This window comes from Eulemur rufifrons, chromosome 8, assembly GCF_041146395.1.
Source record: "Eulemur rufifrons isolate Redbay chromosome 8, OSU_ERuf_1, whole genome shotgun sequence".
NCBI lineage: Eukaryota > Metazoa > Chordata > Mammalia > Primates > Lemuridae > Eulemur > Eulemur rufifrons.
Genome location: NC_090990.1, coordinates 85621453 through 85644231, shown reverse-complemented (window position 1 = coordinate 85644231; position 22779 = coordinate 85621453). Strand labels below are relative to the sequence as shown.

At 35.7% G+C, this 22779-nt stretch overlaps 1 protein-coding gene across 1 annotated transcript in view; it reads right to left on the bottom strand.

The window, feature by feature from the left end:
* Positions 1-22779, bottom strand: part of RABGAP1L (RAB GTPase activating protein 1 like) — a 654847-nt gene that overhangs the window by 550496 nt on the left and 81572 nt on the right. The window contains exons 7-8 of the mRNA XM_069480240.1: positions 9861-10018; positions 8169-8279 (exon numbers count right to left, since the gene is read on the bottom strand). Coding sequence (XP_069336341.1) covers positions 8169-8279; positions 9861-10018 — 269 coding nt within the window. The remainder of the gene's footprint in view (positions 1-8168; positions 8280-9860; positions 10019-22779) is intronic.

The following is a 22779-nucleotide window of genomic DNA, read 5'->3' as shown; positions in this document are numbered from 1 at the left end:
TCAAGTCACATCAGAAAACTTATTTTGTGAGAAAAGCCCAGGTGATTTTTGTCAGCACTCCTTGGCCAGGAAATATTCTCCTCAAAAAAATAACATAAGGAAAGGTATCTGTCAATCACTCATGCTTATGGAGTATGGTTCTTATCACTTCAATTTCTCATTATATGGTTTTTGAAGCAAGCCAGCAAGCACAAATCAAAAATTGAAGCAAAATCTGCTATTGAAACAGGCGTATCACTAAATTACTCTGCAGATGATCAAACTACATGAGTCTTAAACCTACTGCTCTATATGGTCTGATTACGATCACCACCTTTAATTAATGATGTGTTATATTTTTGCTAATGTATATGCAACGATTGTATCCCCCCAAATTAGGGTGAGATAAAAGTGACTCGTGGAAATCCTTCTTTTCTAACAGTGTTGGCCTATGTTACTCAGAGCAAACTGAGTTATGTGCTTATAACAAATCTAATCATTGTATTCTGCTTGCTGTATCACTTCATTCTGGTTCGCACAGCAGGTGAGAGGGCAGACCCCTAGGAACAGAGTGATATGACAGACATAAAACCCTAAAGCCAAAAATCTCTTCCCAATTACCCTTCCACGAGGCCTGAAATTACCATCATTAGAACCTCTTCTTCTTAGGGAATTATAAAGAGATCCATTTTCTAAATGTATATGGTATTATTTGTCCTGAATCATTTTATCAAAAATAAGAAGTAATACTTGGCAAAAATCAACTAGCCGGAAAACTAATATGGCAAAAACTGAAAATTTTCCCCTTCCTTTTCTCACTTTTTGGGTATTAAGCATAATCATCTATTAAAAGTGTCCAAGTGGATACAAGGTAATAGTGCTAGTAACAGTGTGTTTTAAACATCAGGTAAGGCTTTAAAAATACATATTAATGCAACAGTGTGCAAGAAAATCTTTTTCAATATTTCTACATGTGTGATATCAAAACCCCTGGAAAAGTCAGCTGGTAAGGGACAGAATGATCACCATTTCTGCTCTGGGAATATAGGAAGAGCTTGACCTGAACAGATCTGCACTCACTTTAACATTTCATCTGGAGCCCCTCAATAAGTAGGTTTAGACCTCACACGTTTCAGATTATAATCGTCGTGCTTACTCCTCTCAATTGTTAATGCTGGCCTTCTCTTCTACAAATCAATCAGCTTTTCTCCCACGACATGGTAGGTTTGAAATTCCTGAGCAATCACTTGAATGCCCCAACATCTGTATGTTCTCACTTTCTTTTTTTTTTTTTTTTTTTTTTGAGACAGAGTCTTGCTTTGTTGCCCAGGCTAGAGTGAGTGCCGTGGCATCAGCCTAGCTCACAGCAACCTCAAACTCCTGGGCTTAAGCGATCCTACTGCCTCAGCCTCCCTAGTAGCTGGGACTACAGGCATGCGCCACCATGCCCGGCTAATTTTTTTTTTTTTTCTATATATATTTTAGTTGGCCAGATAATTTCTTTCTATTTTTAGTGGAGACGGGGTCTCACTCTTGCTCAGGCTGGTCTCGAACTCCTGACCTTGGGCGATCCACCCGCCTCGGCCTCCCAGAGTGCTAGGATTACAGGCGTGAGCCACCGCGCCCGGCCCTCACTTTCAATTCTGCTGAAAAGACACCAAAGAATACCAATTCATTTGTCTTCTAACTGGTTTAATTAATTTTAAACCTGGTATATAATGAATATTTAATTGGGTTCAGTCTTTAAGAGTACACACTCAGGAATTAGACGGCCTTGGTTTAAATACTAGCTCTACCAGTTTCTGGCCAAGTGATCAAAGTTATTATACTTAATCTCAATAAATCTCTGTTTCACCATCTGCAAAAATGAGGTAATAATAACTGTACCTTCCTGATGTGTTGGTTAAACAAATTGTCCAGTGGCCATCGAGCAGTGTTTATTAAATGTTGGCCATTATTATTTTCTTTCTTATGTCTAGTTCTTAAATAAAGCTTAATTAATAAGTAACATTCAACATGAGTAACTGAGAAAAGAGAAAGAATGTTAGAAGTTGCCAAGACATGAGAGCAGTTTTTACATATTCTCTAAAAAATGCAAGATTTTATCAGGTGCGATGTTCAGTTACTCATTCCGTATTACAATAAATTTAGGCAATGTTCTAACTATATAAAATTTTACATACTTTTTATTCATTTAGCCAAATTTTTAAAAAGAAGCCACTAGAGTAAAAGCATATATTCTAGTACTAGATGGATTTGGTTCAAAAATTAGTTGTATGACCTCGGGCAAGTTATATAACCTCTGTGCCTCAGTTTCCTTAACTGTAAAGTGAATATAATATTACCTATACCTCATGAATACCACCTAGAACAGTGCCCAGCATAGAGAAAGTGCTAAGTAAGGATTAATTTGCTAAATATGAAGCTCTGTGTTCCAAGCACTGTGCTACATGCTGGAGATTCTGGGATGAAGGGGTTGAGACAGACAATTGCAGCATAATTTGTCAAACAGGTACAATTGAGGGATCTTTGAAACACCAGATGCACAGAGAAATCGCTTCTTTCATAATAAAAATTAATATTTTTCAAAAACAGTATATGATAATAGCATTGTTCATGGGTGATGGGTATATCAGGGTTCAATACATTATTCTTTCCACTTTTGTGTATGTTGGAAATTTTACATAATAAAAAGTTTTTAAAAACGATAAATTTTGTTTTCTCCCTCATAAGATAAGCAGAAATTATATAATTTGAAGGATTTTCTTTCACACCAATGTCTTTATACTACAAATTAACTGTGTCAGCAGTAGTATTAAAGATTCAGAAATATTAAGAATTCTCTTGATAAGATTGCCACCTACTGGACTACCTTAAATTCCACCATTTACAGTTGGTGATTTAAACACATTAAATACCACACTTAACCCAATAAAAGGCAAAGCTTTATTTTTCCAAAATAAAAGATTCCGAGAATTCACAAAATCGTCCATATCATAGGTAATTCTGTCTGTTATGCTGAACAACACATCATTTGGGGAAGACTCACTATCCTGAAGAAATGTTAGTCAATTCTCATTTGGATGTTTATAGAGGTCATGGGACAGAATGAGTGAAAAGGAAGCAAAGATATTTAACATGGATTCAGTAATTATTATTGGATATATGAACCCATAGTTGCAAGTATCAGAGAGTATCATCAGCAAGATAGTTATATTAAAATAAAAGAAATATAATTTAGCCATTCCACAATGAATACATATCTCAAGATATGTTGTACACCAGCAGTCCCCCTTTTGGCACCACAGACCAGTTTCATGGAAGATAATTTTTCCACGGACTCGGGGGAGGGACGGTTTCAGGATGATTCAAGCACATTACTTTTATTGTGCAGTCAAACCTCTCTGCTAATGATAATCTGCATTTGCAACCACTCCCCAGCGCTGGCATCACCACCTCGGCTTCACCTGAGATCAGGCATTTGACTCTCATAAGAAGGACGCAAAATAGATGCCGAGCATGCGCTATTTATAATAGGGTTTGGGCTCCTATAAGAATCTAATGCTACTGCTGATCTGACAGGTGGCGGAGTCTATGTGGTAATGCCAGCAATGGGGAGCAGCTGTAAGTACAGATAAAGCTTCACTGGAGATGGCCTGGCTCACCTCCTGCTGTGTGGCCCAGTTCCTAACAGACCATCAACCAATAGGGGTCCACAGCCCGGGGGTTGGGGAGCACAGTTGTACAGAATAAGTATCTACAACTTTTTTCAATTAAAAAAGCAATTTAAAAAAGAAATAAAAGAAAAGCAATATAGTAAGTGGTTATGTATTCTAATTAATTTTAAAAACAATTTTCCTAATGTATACAAATGCGTACTTGTGTCTTTGCTAAAATTTCTAACGATAGTAATGTATACTGATTGAAAAGGCAGTTTCCCTCCAACAGCTTAGGCAGAAGTTGAGATCATGTGCTCTGGAAAAATGCCTTAAAATTACTCAGAAAGTAGCTTAAGTGATGATGAAAACACCGATAGTAAAGATTATTGGAGTCTAGATAAAATTTTTATGAATACAAGAGTGGGAAAAAAGTAACATTTGTTAAGATATTATTTTGTGTAATATATTTAAAATGTATGTGTAAATGTTTAACCAAGTTAGCAATTATAATATTTATAATTAGACATTGAATTATTTCACCTAAATTTGTCAAGGTTTCTATATTGAAGTTGATCAAACTTGAACCTTTTCATTGAGAAAAGGAAGGATTGCCTTACATTCAGGCATAGTTTAGGCATAATATACCATTTAATGATAAAACTCCAAGATGTTTAAATATTTATTACTCTATTTACAATATTTATTATTAATAACATTTATAAAGACACATGGTTTGAGGAGGCTCTGACTGGCTAACTCTGGGGCAATCTGAACACCAAAATAATTAAGTACTATAGTGAGTTACAAAGTACTGGGGAGAAAAACAAAATCAGAAGTCGTTACCAATAATAAGTATATAAATAAATGGAAGAGAAGGGAAAGCTCTGGCTTGTATCAGAATGCCAAGGACTGATTGGTAAATGTAGAGAGAGTGCAGGAGTTAGGAAACTGTCATTTTTGCAATTACCACAGTAAAGACTGGATCAGACAAGAATCATGAATGAATGTTAAATCACCGAGGAAATTTTGATGAGGAGCAGGATATATTTTCCTGGTCTTATCACATCTCCTCACAAGACTGCTTACTAGTTTTAAGATAGGGAAAAGTAATTATACAGTGAAGAAATTAGACATCTTGACTAAGTAATGAAAATTAACATCATCAGAGAGAAACAGATGGTTATCAAGCCACCTCCAGATGTGATACCTTGGGAAGGACATAGCACCTATACAGCAATGTACGATCTGAAGTTAATCACAAGAAAATACTTAAAATAAAAACCCCAAATGAGGAATGTTATACTGAAAAGAGGGGGAAAGGGTGTATTCTTCAAAAATGCCCATGTCTCATGAGACAAGAAAAGGTTGTGGAAATGTTCCAGGTTAAAGAAGGCTAAAGACATATGGCATTAAATGCAATATCTGATCCTAGAATGAACGGGGGGTTTGGGGGGAAGGATATTATTGGGTAAATTGACAAAATTGGAAACAAAACAGTAGGGTAGATAAAAAGTACTGCATGAATGCTAAAGTCACTGAAGTCAAGTACACTGTGGTTATGTAAGAGATATTCCTATTCTTAGGAAATACACACTAAAGTATTTACGGGTAAAGGGTCATGATGTATATAACTTACTCTTAAATTATTCAGAAAAACAATTTTTTGTGTGTACAGGGAGAGGGTGAGGAAGAAGAGGTGGTGGGGGGAGAGAGAAAGGGAGGGAGGCAGAGAGGGAGGGGGGAGAGAGAGAGAGAAAGAGAGAGAATATGAATACAAAATGAATGGAGTAAAATTTTACCAATAAATGAATTTGAGAAAAGAGTATACAGGAGTTCTCTGCACTAATTTTATTTTTTAAACTCTTCCATAAGTTTGAAATTACTTCCAAATAAAAAGTTAAAACATTGCTATATCGGCCGGAAGCGGTGGCTCATGCCTGTAATCCTAGCACTCTGGGAGGCCGAGGCGGGTGAATCGTTTGAGCTCAGGAGTTCGAGACCACCTGAGCAAGAGCGAGACCCTGTCTCTACTAAAAATAGAAAAAAATTATATGGATAACTAAAAATATACACAAAAAATTAGCCGGGCATGGTGGCGCATGCCTGTAGTCCCAGCTACCTGGGAGGCTGAGGCAGGAGGATTGCTTGAGTCCAGGAGTTTGAGGTTGCTGTGAGCTAGGCTGATCCCATGGCACTCTAGCATGGGCAACAGAGTGAGACTCTGTCCCAAAAAAAAAAAAACATTGCTCTATCTAATGTTAACCAAAAAAAAAAAAAAAAATTAAAAGGTTGCTATATGTAAAATATAATCATATTCTTTTAGAACTATAATATTATAAAATCTAATCTTATTATTTTAGAACTGTGATAGTCAACATCAAAAGTACCTTTTCTCTTCAGGTATTTTTCATTAATTTTAAGACTCCCCATTAGTTTTTACACCACTAAGAAAGAAAAAAAGGTGACAATTATAAGATGTTATCAGTTGTAAAACATACCGTAATTTCAGAGATGTTAAATATGAAAACAGATGCATCCTAAAATTGATGAAATATGGTTTTTATACATGGCCAAGCTTTGCAAACAATTAAAAATACATGCATGCATCACTTTGCCAAGATACTGAATAGAACTTTTTCTGTTACCTGAATACTGGCCGGATATAATAAATAAGAACAAAGTGAAGCTAAAGAAAGCTGCAGATAATTGGGGGCTAGGAACCTCCTAGATTTAGGAGGGACAAAGGTGGCCATGGTGCCATCAACCAGCACCTCAATTGCCCCTCACCCTCACCCGAGTCTAGAGAACGTGGAGGGGAGAGAGACGGAATAGTCACAGTATACAGAGGTCTTGCAGAAGAGGCTTTTCTTTCTCTTCATCGTCACCAATTTCTCCCAGTCCTTGAAGCCAAGTGAACAGGCATTTGTATTTCTAGTTTTTGCCCCTACAAACAATGCTGTATAATAAATGTCCTTAGATAATGCTGAAGCTCAGAAAATAGAACCCCAAAAGGAAGGCCTCAGAAGCAAAAGTTTTTCTCTGACCTTCTGTAGTCCTCCTGCCTCTCAGTCCCATTCTCCCCTGAAGCTAGCCATGGAAACCAAAATCTCTCTTCCCTAAGGCAGGTCATAAAAGCCAGAACCCCTTTTCCCAAAGCCAGCCATAAAACCTAACATTATTCTGTGTAAAAACTGGCCATAAAGAAATTATTTGACCTACTTGTTTGACTGTGGGTCATAAAACACCCTCCCGTCATTCCTGTGAGGCTCCTGCCCCACACCCAGAAGGAAGGAATACACACTCAGGCCAAAAAGAATCTAAAAAACAGGCCTTGCCAAGTTTCCCCACACAGTCTATTAACATTAGATCATACCCTTTTTTGTCCAATCATATTTATACACGGCTGTCCATACTTTATTGAACCTGAACATAAAAGTGGACAATTTCCCCTGTGTCTTCATTCTGAAGGCTCCTGTGTAAACACATTAAATAAATTTGTATGCCTTTTCTCTAATTAATCAATCTGCCTCATGTCAGTGATTTTTCAACGAACCTTTAGGGGACCAAGGGCCTTGGTCCCTACGGTAATGATACTTTCATTTCTAAGAACATAGATTCCCTAGAATAAGACTGATGTTTACAATTATTTTATTTTTATATATGTTGACAACCTGGTTTTCAAAAAGGGTGTACACATACTTAACATTTCCATTAACAATATTATAAGAATATCCTGTTCCCATACCTCCACTATTAACACATATTTTTGCAATCTGATATCTTAAGGTTACTTCAATTTGCATTTCCCTATCTATTTGTGAATCAGGACATTTTTACATCTGTTTGCTAGCCATCTGAATTGCTTTCCTGTGATTTGTCTATTCATAGACAAATGAATTTGCCTGTTGTTCTCCTTCGTTTTTTCTGCCAATTGTTAAGAAATGTATGTATATTATAGACATTAACCTTTCATCTGTCATCTACATTACAAACATTTTTCTAGAATTATCAATTCTTATTCCTTTGTTTACAGTCTCTTTTGTCCTACAAGTTCTTTTGTTTTGTTTTCTGAATAGCTTTCCTGTGAATTGACACACACATAACACACGGTGTGTATTTATATACTTATATATTTAAAAGATATGCATCTACCTTTTAAGGCTTTTGAAATTCCAGTAGCTAAGCAGAAAAATAATCAAAAATAAATGAAAAGTTAAGGTATTGATGCTATATGTAAATAAGGAACAGCAGGAAAAGGGATATGAACAAACAGGGTTGAAGCAGTGATTACTGAAAAAATAAAGCCATTTCATGTTTATTTGCCCCATTAATTGAGATTTTCGGTACACCAGTTACATCTAACTTGGAGAAAAAATTATTATTTTCATCCTCATTTTTAATTAGAAAAATTGAAGTACAGTGAAAAGCCACAGTGAGTAATACAACTAGGATTCAACAGTGTATCTCTTAAAACACAGTGTCAGTATATTGTAGTAATACATTGGTAGCACTTAGAAGCAAGCTGCTTACCTTTCAATAGCTAATTCTTTGTTAGAAAGTTGCTGCACTGTAATCACAACCTTCTTCTCTATTCCTTGCTTTAATTTGAAATAAAATTTATCTCTATCCTTAGGCACAGGACTGAAATATCAAAGAGAACAGGAATTACCAATATAATAATCCAATAAATGATGAAATAACCTATTCCAAGGTTAGAACAAAACAACAAAGAATTTAAGCAACAGCACTCTTATTCTTAAGACGTACTAAACTCTAACCTTGCCATAGGTAGCAAACTATAAATTTTATAGTCAGAAAAACACAGTTGCTATTAATTTTTAAATTGGATTTACAAGAACCTTATTTTTATCTCCTAACCAAGGTTAAAACCAAGATCTTACAATTGACATGATATGGAGCTGGGTGTAGTGGCTCACGCCTGTAATCCCAATGATGCAGAAGGACTGCTTTAGACCAGGAGTTTGAAACCCAAGCCAGTGACAGAGACTCTGTTTCAGAAAAATAAATAAATAAATAAATAAAGAGACTCATCTCTAAAAAAAAAAAAAAAAAAAATGAAAAAAAAATTAGGCGGGCATGGTGCCACATGTCTATAATCCCAGCTACATGGTAGGTTTAAGTAGGAGGATCACTTGAGCCCAGGAGTTCAAGGCTTCAGTGAGCTATGATTACACCACTGCACTCCAGCCTGGGGGACAGAGTGAGACCCTCATTTCTAAAAAAAAAATAACATAAAAAATTTTAAAAGACATGATACAATTTCAAATTTTAGTTTTTAAAAAAATTAAAAATTAAGGCTTATTTGATTTTTTTTAAGACTGTCACATTTCTGAATTAGCTGGTTGGGTAGTCATGAGTGCCTGCAACACAGTATAACCGGAGGCAAAGAAAGCAAAAAGAGCTTACTTTCAGATACCTAGAATTTGGGATAACCGTGACATATTCAAGTAAATATAAATAAAAGATGAACAATGAGATATAGATTAGGGGCAATTTCTAGCCTAGGCCAGACTGATTATTCTCATGAATTAATTCATTAAAACAATAAATGTCTAAAATATGGGTTGTCTTATCTAAAAAGCAAAAATAACCTGAGCAACTTATTTGACCTGAAACTCAATTTCTCTATCTGTAAAATACAGATAAAATACCTATCTAGCAATTGTTGTTAGGATTAAAAGCATAGTTAAGGCTCATAGATCATTATTGCATAGCATAATTATTTCCTATTAACTATTTTTGAACTGGAGAAAAATATTCTAAATGTACAATAGAAAGAAACAGTTAACTAAATTATGGTCAGATCATATATTACCAGTAAAAATAATTTTAAGAACATTTTAATGAAAAAATTATTATAAGGAGAAAAAAATATATATATACAATTGTGTAAAAATTCCCCTAGAAATAAACAAAGGGAATAAAGGAAATGTTAAAAGTGATTACAGCTAAGATTACAGCTTTTTATTCTACCTTTATTATTTTACTAAATTTTCTGTAATAAATATCAGTATTTTTTAAATCATTAAGAAAATCATTTAAATATCTGAAAAGCATGAGAACAGTGAAACGCATTCATTCACCAGCCAAATATTTCTTTATCAGCTTAAAGCCAACACTGTACAATTTCTAGAAACTTTCTATTAGTCAATATTATATTTCAGGTACAATGCTAATTTCTATTCTTTCCAAATAGCTCACCTAAAATTTCCTTTTCCATCATCTTCTTTTACCTCCAAGGAGACACTGAAGGTAAACACATCACTGTCGGGGGTAGGAATAATGGAGTCTTTAACATCAGATACTTGTCTGGAAGAACGTTTGAATGCTGTACAGAAACTATATAAAATTCTGCTTACCTAAAAGAATAAAAATAGAAATACCATTAGGCAAAAATTTCAACTGCATTCTGATATCCTTCTCTGCTAATTCTTAAATCTACACCTTTCCATGACCACATTTTCTTTGGCAGATAAAGTATATATAGCCTGAGCATCTATCAGTTATTTAGATATTACATGACAAAATTTTCATCACTCATTTATTAAAGAAGTGTGGGTGAACAACTGTATATGGTAAATGTAGACCATCCTAACTCTAAATACAGCCTAAAGACTCTCATCAAGTCTAAGAAAGAAAATATTGCTAAAAGTATCCATGAAAATGTAAATTAATTACAAAGAATTTTTAACTTTGGAATTAATAATAGGGCATCACTTCATTTCACAGAAACTTAAGTTCAAATATGAGGTATGTTTTCTAACTTACACAGACAAAGTTCAAGAGTAAGTATAAACACTGGAGACCAGAAGAGAACTATGATTTAGGATCTGGGCATCCTTAGAATGAAGAAAGGCCAGAAGACAAGGACCACCCAGTAGATAGAGACAATAACTTGTCCTTAATTCAGAACTCCCTATTATAAAAACACATCAGAGGTATGGCTAGAAGCTAACACTTTCAGTGTCAGAGGGAATCAATTTCATTATAGAAAATTTTCTTTGAAGACATTCTTTAGATAACATTTAATGAAAAGACAAGATTTCCTTCGAAGAAACTGCCTTTCTAGCTAGTTGTGCTTGGGTATTATTTAGATAGAGCATGTACATCATTTGTCAGGAAAATTTTTTTCTCTTTTTTAATTGACAAATAATAATTATACATATTCATGGAGTACACAGTAATGTTTTGATGCCTATAATGTATAGTGATCAGAGAATTAACAAATCCATAATGTCAAACATTTATCATTTCTTTGTGTTAAGAATGCTCAATATCCTGTCTTCTAGCTATTTGAAACTCTAAAATATATTATCAACTATTCTACAGCAGTATTCCACTTATCTAGCTATAATTTTTCATTCTTTAATAACTCCTTCTCTAAGGAAAATTTTATTCCATAGAGCAAAGAATATTTTATTATTATGGAAATTTCCCCCTAATATCGATAGCCAGAATCTCTTCTGTGACAGATACAAAAACTGAGTTATTCCTCTCTTAGGGAACTTAGATGTTATTTACCACTATCAATAACGATTCTTTACATTTATATAGCTTTTTAGTTTATAAACTCCAGTTATATATATTACTTCATTTGATCCTCCAAAATAACCTTATAAAGCAGGCCTAACAGGTTTTTGCAATACCTTTTACATATGAGTATAAACAGTGGGGTTCAAAAACTTTCCTAAAATCATGTAGCTATGAAGTGACAGAGCTAGGACTAGAATTCTGAGTTGAGGGCTTTTTAAGGAGATTGCCTCCTGAAATAATTTTGACTAGTTCCTTGCTATCAATAACTTCCTTTCAAATAGTAAAGAAAGAAGAGAATGAAACACAATGAATTTATGTGTATGTGCCTGGCTAGAGTATTCATAATGAGGAATGGCAACTTCACTAAGAAAGGATTCTTTTCTTTTACTTAAAAAATAAAAGAGTCATCTTTCAAATATTCTTGCTTTGCTTCTCTCAACTCTGGCATTTAAAATGGTAATTAAGATGTTGAACTAATTTAAGTTCACAAAATAAGTTGTATTTATTTATATATGCTTATCGCCTTCAAAATATACTATGAAATATTGTAATGAATGGATCCTAAGATAATTATTAAAATGATGCTGCATCTAAATCTTCCCAATGAACATTCACAAACAAGGTTTTTAGCCGAAGTCTTCAATTCCTCTTTTCACTTACGTCAGCTTCCGAGGGCTCAATACTGAGCCATAAAATAAAGCAAATACTGGTTTTAGCAATAAGCCTAAATGGTAACATGATTTACAGAGCTTCCAGAGCTTTTATTCAGTGTTGTAGTAGTATAAAAAGCATTAAAGAATTCCCAGAATGAATGCTTACATGATCTTATCTATTCTATTGGTATTAGACCACTCTAGTGACTAAAACTATATATGTATGGCTCATATTCTTCCCCTAATCTGGAGAAGTACTCTAAATCTCACACTTTTCCAAAAGTTATTTTCCTTGATTCCAAAAGAAGCACCAGACCATCTCAAACTGGTGAGCTTGTAGGACAAAAATTCTCCAAATCCCTCAACCCAACGATGGGTTGAACAACAAAAACAAGGTGAAATGTGAAGGGTTCAACGAAAGTCGTATTTTCAATATCTCACACTGGGAAGTACAGGTAAAGAGACTGCTCTGAATAACTCCTTCACTTTAGATAAAGTGAATTCAAATTGTCCATTGAACTATATTATTCTAGGAATATAATATTTGTAACTTACTTGAAACGAGAGCACTCCCTTCAACAGAATTTGTTAAAGTGTGGGGTCTTTCCTCATTTTTCTATTTTTGTTTTATGTATATCCTGCCACCTTTTCTTGTATGCAGTCTATCACATTCAAAAACAAGAGGTCCTCAAACTTCTAATAGCCACACTTAGATCTATTTATCAATGATTACCCTAAACTGCCTTCCAAAAGCAAAATTAATAGTTTGATTAAGTGATTAACACTTTTAACTCTATAGGAATTCTGCCTGCCATCATAAAGTTCAACTTCTATAGTAGTACCATGTATGTTTTGAAATACTCATAAAATTTTTAAAGCATTTTACCATGTTATCCCATTATAATCTTATATAAATGAGTAAAAGCAAAAGCAACAAAGGACTAATATTAATAACAAATGTAGGCCTCAAATCTTACACAATTAACACAATGATAAATTCATTCATTCAACAAATATTTTTTGAGCACTTTCAGTGTACTAAGTATTATTCTAAGTGCTAGAAATACAGCAGAGAACATGGAGCTTACATTCCAGCAAAAGTAAGTTGAATGTGCCAGGGTGGATGAGAGGGAATCATTAGGTAAGCCAAAAGAAGAAAGATTTAGCCTCGGTTAGATACTCATTGGACTTAGCTCAATAATTTAAGTGTTATAGAGGAAAACAGAATCAAAGAACATGCTAGAAATATGCCACTGAAGATTATACCTACATAGTCAAGTGTAAATACAGACTTAAAATACTTTTAGATGTTTGGGACCTCCCCACTTCCTATCCTCAAATAAAATGTGAAGTCCATTGTCTACTTTTTATACATTCAATTTCAGTATATTTGTAAGAAAACATTATGTGTGAAAATCAGAGAACACCTGTACATAATTTTGTATACATTCGTAGAGTCAAATCCCAACCATATTAATTATATTTTCCCCTTTCTCATCTTTTCTTCTCACTCTTTCATATTCTTTGTTTCAGAGATATCAGCAAGCTTGTCACATCAGAAGCCCACACAGAAAACGTCAAAGACCTTGGTAAATTCTAAAGTAAATGGCAAGGCTTCAGGAATCTTCTTTTTTTTCGAGACAGAGTCTGACTCTGTTGCCCCGGCTAGAGTGCCACGGCGTCAGCCTAGCTCACAGCAACCTCAAACTCCTGGGCTCAAGCAATCCTCCTACCTCAACCTCCCAGAGTGCTAGGATTACAGGCGTGAGCCACCGCGCCCAGCCAGAAATTTCCTTTTTTAAAAGGGTAAGTATATAGGGCTAAGTCAGAGTTATAAAGAATGATAGAAAAAAATCAGATTCCACCTTTCTCTCTATGGGAGAAAGGATACAACAGTACATTAACTTCATTAACAGCAATCAAACTGCATTTAATACTGACCATGTCTTATAAGTTGCTATTTCTACCAAAAAGGTTAAAATCGTTTGTGGATTCTAGATTCTGCAAATAAGCTGAAACGGTAATCTAAGGAATGGTAAAGTAAATCTCAGAAACAGTGATTATCAATGTCTATAGTTCTTGGAACAAAATGGATAACCAATTTCAACTGTCATCCCTCAGTATCCAAAGGGGATTGGTTCCAGGAACCCCAATGAATACCAAAGTCCATGGATGCTCAAGTTCCTGATAAAAAATGGTGTAGTATTTGCATATAACCCACGCACATACTCCCATATACTTTAAATCATCTCTAGTTTACTTATAATACCTAATACAATGTAAATGCTACGTAAATATTTGTTATAGTATTTAAAGAATAATGACAAGAAAAACGTCTATGCATGTTCAGTACAGATGCAACTATCTTTTTTTTTTTTTCAAATATTTTTGATCCACAGTTGGTTGAATCCATGGGTGCACAAACAAGAAGAAAAAACAAATACGCATAGACGGGGTGTAATTCAGAGGGAAAAATGCCAGAACCTACAAGAGCTTCCACGGGAAGAAGCTGCAGAGCAGAATCCATGGATAAGCAGAGCTTACTATACATCAAGAAAAGAAAATTAAAAAATATGACAATCACTTCAATATATGTAACACTATTACAACACACACACACACACACACACACACACACACACAAATAATCTTGAATGGGCATTTTCTTTGCAGAAGGCAAACATTTATTGATAAATAATACAGTACAATTTTCTCCCAAGAAAGTAGTACCTATACAAAGTACTAATTAAACACAAAACTGTGTATCTGTGTGGGTTTGTTGTTGTTGTATTTAAAGAGATGTGCAGGGGGATATATGTACATATCTGGAATGGAGATACACCCAAATCTTAACTGTAGTAGAATTTTGAGCACTTTTTATTTTCTTCTTTATTTAAGTATTTTCTAAATTCTCACATGTGTATTACATGTTAAAAGACCAAATGATGCTATTCAGTAACAAAAGTATTTATTTAAAATAAATATCACAGCTAGTTTCTCTAAGATAAAGCTTTTTCATTAATATTGGTAAAAGACAACTCACTCTTTTAGAAATACCATATACCAAAAAAACATTCACTTAAGAAATAAATGTAGAAAAATCAATCTATGAAAGGCACCAGGAAAGATATGTGTTAAAATTTTTAAAATAACTTGCTCAAATACATCACTCATGGGAAGGAGTTACAATAAGAGGCATATCATCCAAGAAACATTTTAAAACATATAAATATCAATTTATTTAAGGAAAATACTCACAAAATGACTTCTGAATTATCTGCCAAAATAAGGCATTTAACAAAAATACCAACTCAATAAATATCTGTTTAAAAATATTATCTCTTCCTCAGATCAGAGCTATCAGCAACATAAATTAATTAATTGAATTAAATAATATTCTTCCATGCAAGGAATGAGGTTTTCTTTTATATAGTGGCATATCGACAACCCTGAGAAAAACCAGTGCATTAAAGAATAAAGATCTTCCTGGGGAGAGACAAGATGGCTGACCAGAGACACCAACTCCAGATCATCTATCTCAGAAAGAAGGAATAGTTTCAGATGAAAAATTAAAAACAAACAATCAATCATAGATCGGGTGTATTTCCAAGGGAAAACTGCCAGAACTTACAAAAGCGTCCATGGGAAAAAGGTACAAAGCAGAACAAGAAGGAGCAAGATACTGGTAGAGGACAACCATGGAGAGGCTTGGAGTCTGGCGAAAAAGGAACATGGAGCAGTTTGATTCTCCTTTCCTCACATGTCTGGCAGTCAGCAGTCTCCTGAGCTGCAGGAAAGCCTTTCTATCCTCACAAGCCCAAAAGCTGCTGCCAACAGTAAAGTGGGAGCTTCTTGGGGACAAAGCACCAGCCTGCCAGCCCCCTTGGGGTACTTCCAGTCACTACAGACCTGAGCCAAGACAGCAGGCACCATATTGCTTCTCCATCCCCCACACGCCTTTGTCCTCCCCAGTAGGGGTTCAGCCCTCCGTTTTGATCTTGCTCGCTCCCACACAAACATTTCCCAACTCTAGCCCAGACTGCAGTAGCCATAGAGGGCCATGGGTCCTGGGGAACTGCATGACCCAGAGCCTGAACACTCCAGGCAGGCTGCCTTCCAGAGAGAGGGACAGAGACAACCACAGTGATTGCTTTCCTCTATCCAGATTTTTTTCCTCTCTTTGCCCTCTCCCACCCACAACTACGGAGACAATTCAGCCGGGGCTCTCAGGAGCTGCTGCTTCACCCGTTTTGGTGCATACACCACACCAGGGCTTCCACAGAGAGAGACTCAAACCTTTCTTCTAAAAACCTACAGAGTACTAAGGGGTGCTCGGACTGTAAGCTCCCTGCTCACCAGCCCTCCCTGGTGCTGCTTGTCCACCTGCTCCATTAGAGCAGGGCAATACCCTGAAGCGGAGGGACATCAAACCTGCTTGAACACCCCATGGGCAACTCAGGCTCAGGACAATTCTCCCTGGTATGGTCAGGGACTGATCTTCAGAGATACAGGGACAGACCCGCAGGCCAGATCCCGTACTCCCAGTACTCAATAATGTTGCTCAGGGGCACAGAAGGGAGATTTGTGAACTAATTTCAGGAGGCAAGGGAACCCATGTGGGCAAAACTGAAAAGAGAGCACAGTGTGGGTCCCAGCCACAATGCAGCTGAGAAGCAACCCTCCCCGCACAGGAAGGCCATGCTGTCAGACCAGGGCAGGATCCTAGACAGGGAAGCTTCCCAGCCTGCAGTGCCATCATGGGGTTGCTCAGCTAGTTTGAGGTCCTGCCTGCTGGCAGATGCCAGACGGAGAGACCACAAATCAACAATCTAATGGCATGTCTCCAGGAACTAGAAAAGGAAGAGCAAACCAAACACAATGCCAGCAGAAAAAAAGAAATAACTAAGATCAGAACAGAACTAAATGAAATGAAAAACAAAAAAATACACAGGATCAATGAAACAAAAAGTTGGTTCTTTGAAAAGATAAACAAAATTGATAAACCTATTGCTAGATTAACCAAGAATAGAAGAGAAAGGATTTGAATGAGCTCAATTAGAAAGGAAAAAGGAGATACTACAACTGATACCACGGAAGTACAAAATATCTGTGAATATTATGAAAATCTCTATGCACATAAACATGAAAACACAGAGGAAATGGACAAATTCCTGGAATCACACAACCTCCCAAGACTCAATCAGGAAGAAACAGAATTCTTGAACAGACTAACAAGGAGCAACAAGATTGAAGCAGTAACAAAAAGCTTCCAACAAAAAAAAGTCAGAGACCAGATGGATTCACAGGCAAATTTTGCCACACCTACAAAGAAGATCTGGTACCACAGCAGAAATTATTTCATAACATTGAGAAGGAGGAAATCTTCCCGAACTAATTCTATAAAGCCAGTATCACCTTGATACTAAAGCCAGGAAATGACACAACAAAAAAAGAAAACTACAGATCAATATTCCTTATGAATATAGATGCAAAAATCCTCAGTAAAATACTAGTAAATCACATTCAACTACACATCAAAAAAATAATCCACATGACCATATGGGCTTCATCCCAGGGAAGCAAGGATGGTTCAACATACATAAAGCAATAAACGTGATTTACCACATAAACAGAAGCAAAAACAAAGACCATATGATCATCTCAATAGATGCAGAAAAAGCATTCAACAAAACTCAGCACCGATTCATGAAAAAAACCCTCAACAAACTAGGCATACAGGGAACATATCTCAAAATTATAAAAGCCATATATGACAAACCCACAGCCAACATCATACTGAATGGGGAAAAGTTGAAAGCATTCCCATTAAGAACTGAAACACGACAAGGGTGCCCACTGTCACCACTTCTATTCAATATAGTACTGGAAGTCCTAGCCAGAGCAGGCAGGCAAGAGAAAGAAATAAAGCATATCCAAATCAGGAAAGAGAAGGTCAAACTATCACTTTTTCCTGACAACATGATCTTATATCTAGGAAACCTCAAAGATTCCACCAAGAGATTCCTGGAATTGATAAATAAATTTTAAAAAGTCTCGGGTTACAAAATCAATGTCCACAAATAGTAATATCCCTCTACACCAATAACAATTAAGCTGAGAGTCAAATAAAAGACTCAATAGCATTCACAATGGCCACAAATAAAATAAAATATCTAGGAATATACTTAAACAAGGAGATGACAGTTCTCTACAAAAAGAACTACAAAATACTGAGGAAAGAAAGTGTAGATGACGCAAACAATTGGAAAAACATATCATGCTCATGAATCAGTAGAATCAACACTGTTAAAATGTCCATACTACCCAAAGTAATTTACAGATTCAATGCAATCCCCATCAAAATATCAACGTCGTATTTCACAGATCTAGGAAAAATAATTCTATGCTTCGTTTGAAACCAGAAAAGAGCCCAAATAGCCAAACCAATGGTAAGCAAAAAGAACAAATCTGGAGGCATCATATTACCAGACTTCAAACTATACTACAAGGCTACAGTAACCAAAACAGCATGGTATTGGCACAAAAATAGAGACATAGACCAATGGAACAGAACAGAGAACCCAGATATAAAACCATCCATATGCAGCCAACTGATCTTTGACAAAGCAGACAACAATATGCATGGGGAAACCGTATTCAATAAATGGTGCTGGGAAAATTGGATAGCCACATGCAGAAGAATGAAACAGGATCCATATATCTCTCACCATTCACAAAAATTAATTCAAGGTGGATAACAGGCTTAAATCTAAGGCATGGAACCATAAGAATGCTAGAAGAAAATGTTAGAAAAACTCTTCTAGATATCAGTCTTGGCAAAGAATTTATGAAGACTATCCCAATGGCAATCACAGCAACAAGAAAAAACAATAAATAGGGCTTGATTAAATAAAAAAGCTTCTACACAGCTAAGGAAATAATCAACAGAGCAAACAGACAACCTACAGAATGAGAAAAAAATATTCGGAAGATATACAGTGATAAAGGGCTAATAACCAGAATCTAGAAAGAACTCAAGCAAATCAGCAAGAAAAACAAACCCCATTAAAAAGTGGGCAAAAGATATGAACAGAAGCTTTTCAAAAGAAGATGGACAAGTGGCCAATAAACATATGAAAAAATGCTCAACATCACTAATCATCAGGGAAATCCAAACTAAAACCACAGTGAGATATCACCTTATCCCTGTTAGAATGGCTGTTATCAAAAAGTCCAAAACAACAGATGCTAACATGGATGCAGAGAGAAAGGAATGTTTCCGCACTGTTGGTGAGACTGCATATTATGATAACCTCTATGGAAAACAGTATGGAGATTCCTCAAAGAACTAGAAGTAGACTTCCCATTGGATCTAGCAATCCCACTACTGGGTACTTACCCAAAGGAAAAGTTGTCATTTTATCAAAAAGACACCTGCACACAAATATTTATTGCAGCACAATTCACAATTGCAAGTGCCCATCAATTAATGAGTGGATTAACAAAATGTGGTATATGTATTCTATAGAATACTACTCAACCATGAAGAAGGATGAATTAAGTCCTTTTGTATCAATTTGGATGGAACTGGAGACCATCGTCCTAAGTAGAGTATCTAAAGAATGGAAAAACAAACACTACATGTACTCGCTATTAAATGGGAACTAACCAATGACTACAGATGTGCACAGAGGGAAGTAAAACTCAGTGGTAATCAAGCAGGGGGGAAGGGAAAGAAGGGGATGGGCAAAAACCTACCTAATGGGTATAATGAACACTCTTAGGGTGACGGTTATGTTTATAGCCCTGACTCAAGCATACCAAAAGCGATCCATGTAACCAAAAACATTTGTACCCCTGTAATATTTTGAAATAACAAAAGAAAGGAAGACAAAAAAGATAAAAGATCATCCCAATGATACCCTTGATATTTACCATGAAATACCTCTGAATACCTTTAATACCAGATGATAAAAACTGTACTTTTAAAATATAAAACTGAGAGTTGCTAGTATTAATAAGTAGGCTACAACATACAAATAAAATCATCAACATCTGCTTTGAAGAAAATGGTCACAGGGGTTAATATAAATAAAATCTTAAGGAGAGTCAATTAGGACTTTTAAAGTATCTTTAAAAAGTTTAGTATAATATATCCATAAAGATGCAACAAGAATAGATGCCTCCTTGGCTTTTTTCACTATCTCTTCTGATAGCTCCCTTAGTATGCAATTCTTCGGCAGAAACCTAGCACATCAGTCTACCTGTATAAAGATCAATGACATCAAGATACTTATGGCTAGATTGCTGAACTCTTTTGTCACAGATTATCAAGATCCACTCCAGCAGTATCCTGCAGAAGTATATCCACTATAAGAATTCAAATGTGTCATAGGAGTCCAAGAGAGCCATCATCCTCATGGGTTTCCCTTCTACCACTGTTGGTGCCTGCCACTTGAGGGGTTTATGGCAAAATAAGAATTTTACAGCGATGGCTGGTAGTGGCAGCATGCTGCTACTCCTGCTTGAAAAGACATCTTGCCTTTAACAAACAAACCTCTTCAGATCTCATCCAGGGACTCTGCAAAAAAACGTGAAAACAAATAAATTAGTGGCATTGCTGCATAGTATATACTTAAGTGATAAGAATGTCTGTCACTTGGCTCCTGAGCTATCTGTGCCATTTGTTTGTGCCCATCAACAGGGACCCAAACACTAATGACTAACATTGTCCCTTCACCACAGAACAAGAAACTTCTGGGAACCAGATAACTAGATGACCAGTCATCTAGTTACCAGTCAATGTAACTAAAAGGCTTCAGGTTAATTAGAAATGTGATTATTTTTTGAGGGAAGAGGAAGATGTTAGACAGCTTCTGTAAAAGACTAAGGTACAATACAAAGGTAGCTGGAATGCAAGCTATGTGAGCGATAAGTCCCTTTATAAAACGTAATTGAAAGACAAAAATCCACATCTTTTTTAAATAATATTTAAGCAACAGGAAAGTTGTTACTGAAAACTGTATGGCTATTCAGAGTCAGGGACTTCAATTTGAAACTCAGCTCTACCATCCATTCTCCTAGCCTCAGGATAAAAAAAAAAAAAAAAAGGTAATCATATAATGTACCATCTAAGCCAGAACACTTTTGAGAATAAAAAGGAGGGTATTAGTAATAACCCGGACAACAGACATAAAGTAGGACTGCTCCAGGCAAAGAGAAATGTAAGATCACCTGTCTAAATAAATACTATATGGTCATTGGAATGTCATGAGTATTAAGTAAATGATTATCACAGTGCCTGGCATAAGCTCTCCATTTATACTGAGTTATTCTTCATTTAGAAATGATGTCTCATAATAAGATTTAATGACCACTGTCATGTATTTTTCCTTCAAACAATGTATTTTAGCACTAATGCCCCACAATGTAACACTTTGAAAATATACTCTAAAAAATTAAATAATACATGGAAATCACTTTCTCAGAAAGTACAACATAACAAATATGCTCCCTAGAAATATAATACTATTCAATACTATATCCAAAATAGGCCAAGAATTTCCCACAGTTTTTTCTACTTCCTACCCACTGTTGAAGCTCTCAAATAAAACAAACATTTCCCCCACCCATAAGTGGATGCTATAATCCAAAAAGAAAGTTTCATACCATCACAGTTATGGAAACTGCTTGCAGCAAGGTCCCTTTCAATTTCCCTCTACAGCAGCGATTCTATCTCTTCAAGCATCGGGTTCTTCAATTCTTCAAAGCTCATTCCCTTGCTGTTGAGTGCCAATGATCCAGAGACCACACAGGTGTGTTAATTGACAGCTGCCAACACGAAATGCCAGGACACTACCATATGCTTCCCCACCTCTGTAGTGGAGTTTGTAAGGATCACAAATAGCTCCCCTCATTCTCAAACACACACATATTCTTTCAACATATTTATGTTCACTGCCTGCTAGGTGCTAGGCACACTAGTAGCACACTTGTACTCATTCGCTCTACTATTTATCACATCTTTTTAGAAGTCAGTATATACATAGATATATGAGTGGTGAAATAGATTAAGCCCTACCTAAAAAAACAAAACACAAAACTTGAACTTCTTACACAAGGCATGGGTTCTGGGACAGTATTTCTATAATTACAATGTAAATTATGGGTGTCTGTGCAGGTTCATTTTAGTGTAAAACAAATTGATCACCAGAGCATAAGAACCGACATATCCATCATGCTTAATATCAAACTCACAGAAATCTACATTTCTATGAATTACCATTTTGTGGCCAGAAATAAACTCTCAAAACTCCTATTAATACAATGGTCTATTCATTTATCCTAGTAAATAAGAATAGAATAACTGCTGCTTTTAGCATTTTCTGCTGACAATTTATAATTGCAAAAGCAAACACACCTGAGACCTTACCATCCAAACCCATTTATTTATTAATGCCTTTGAAATAATTGCAAGTACTAAAGTTCTAATAGTACAACTTATTGTTAATTTGGGGAGAAGTCATTAGATACAGAAAAGAAGTATAGGTCCTCATGTATTTAACAGTCATTTGATTCTGAAATATTTCTACTGTCTAAAAATAAATCACCAGTTAATAATTGCTAAGAAGAACTTACTGGCATCTTCAAATAACTACAAGTTGATATCCCTGCTCTATGTAAGCAAAATCTAGCCTCTGAGTGAATGCGTATAATAATCACCAGTGAAAATCACAGAGATCTATGAAACAACCTAGTGCAATATCTACATGAAAGCAATATCCAAATGTCAAGCCCATCAGAGAAGGAGGTATTGTTGTAGTCCCCTTCTCAAATTACATGGACCAATCTACTGGGGCAAAATAATAATAGAGGTGCAAAAATATTCCTCCTTTCAGAACATAAGCAATTTACAACCATGGTAGGGTGAGAGA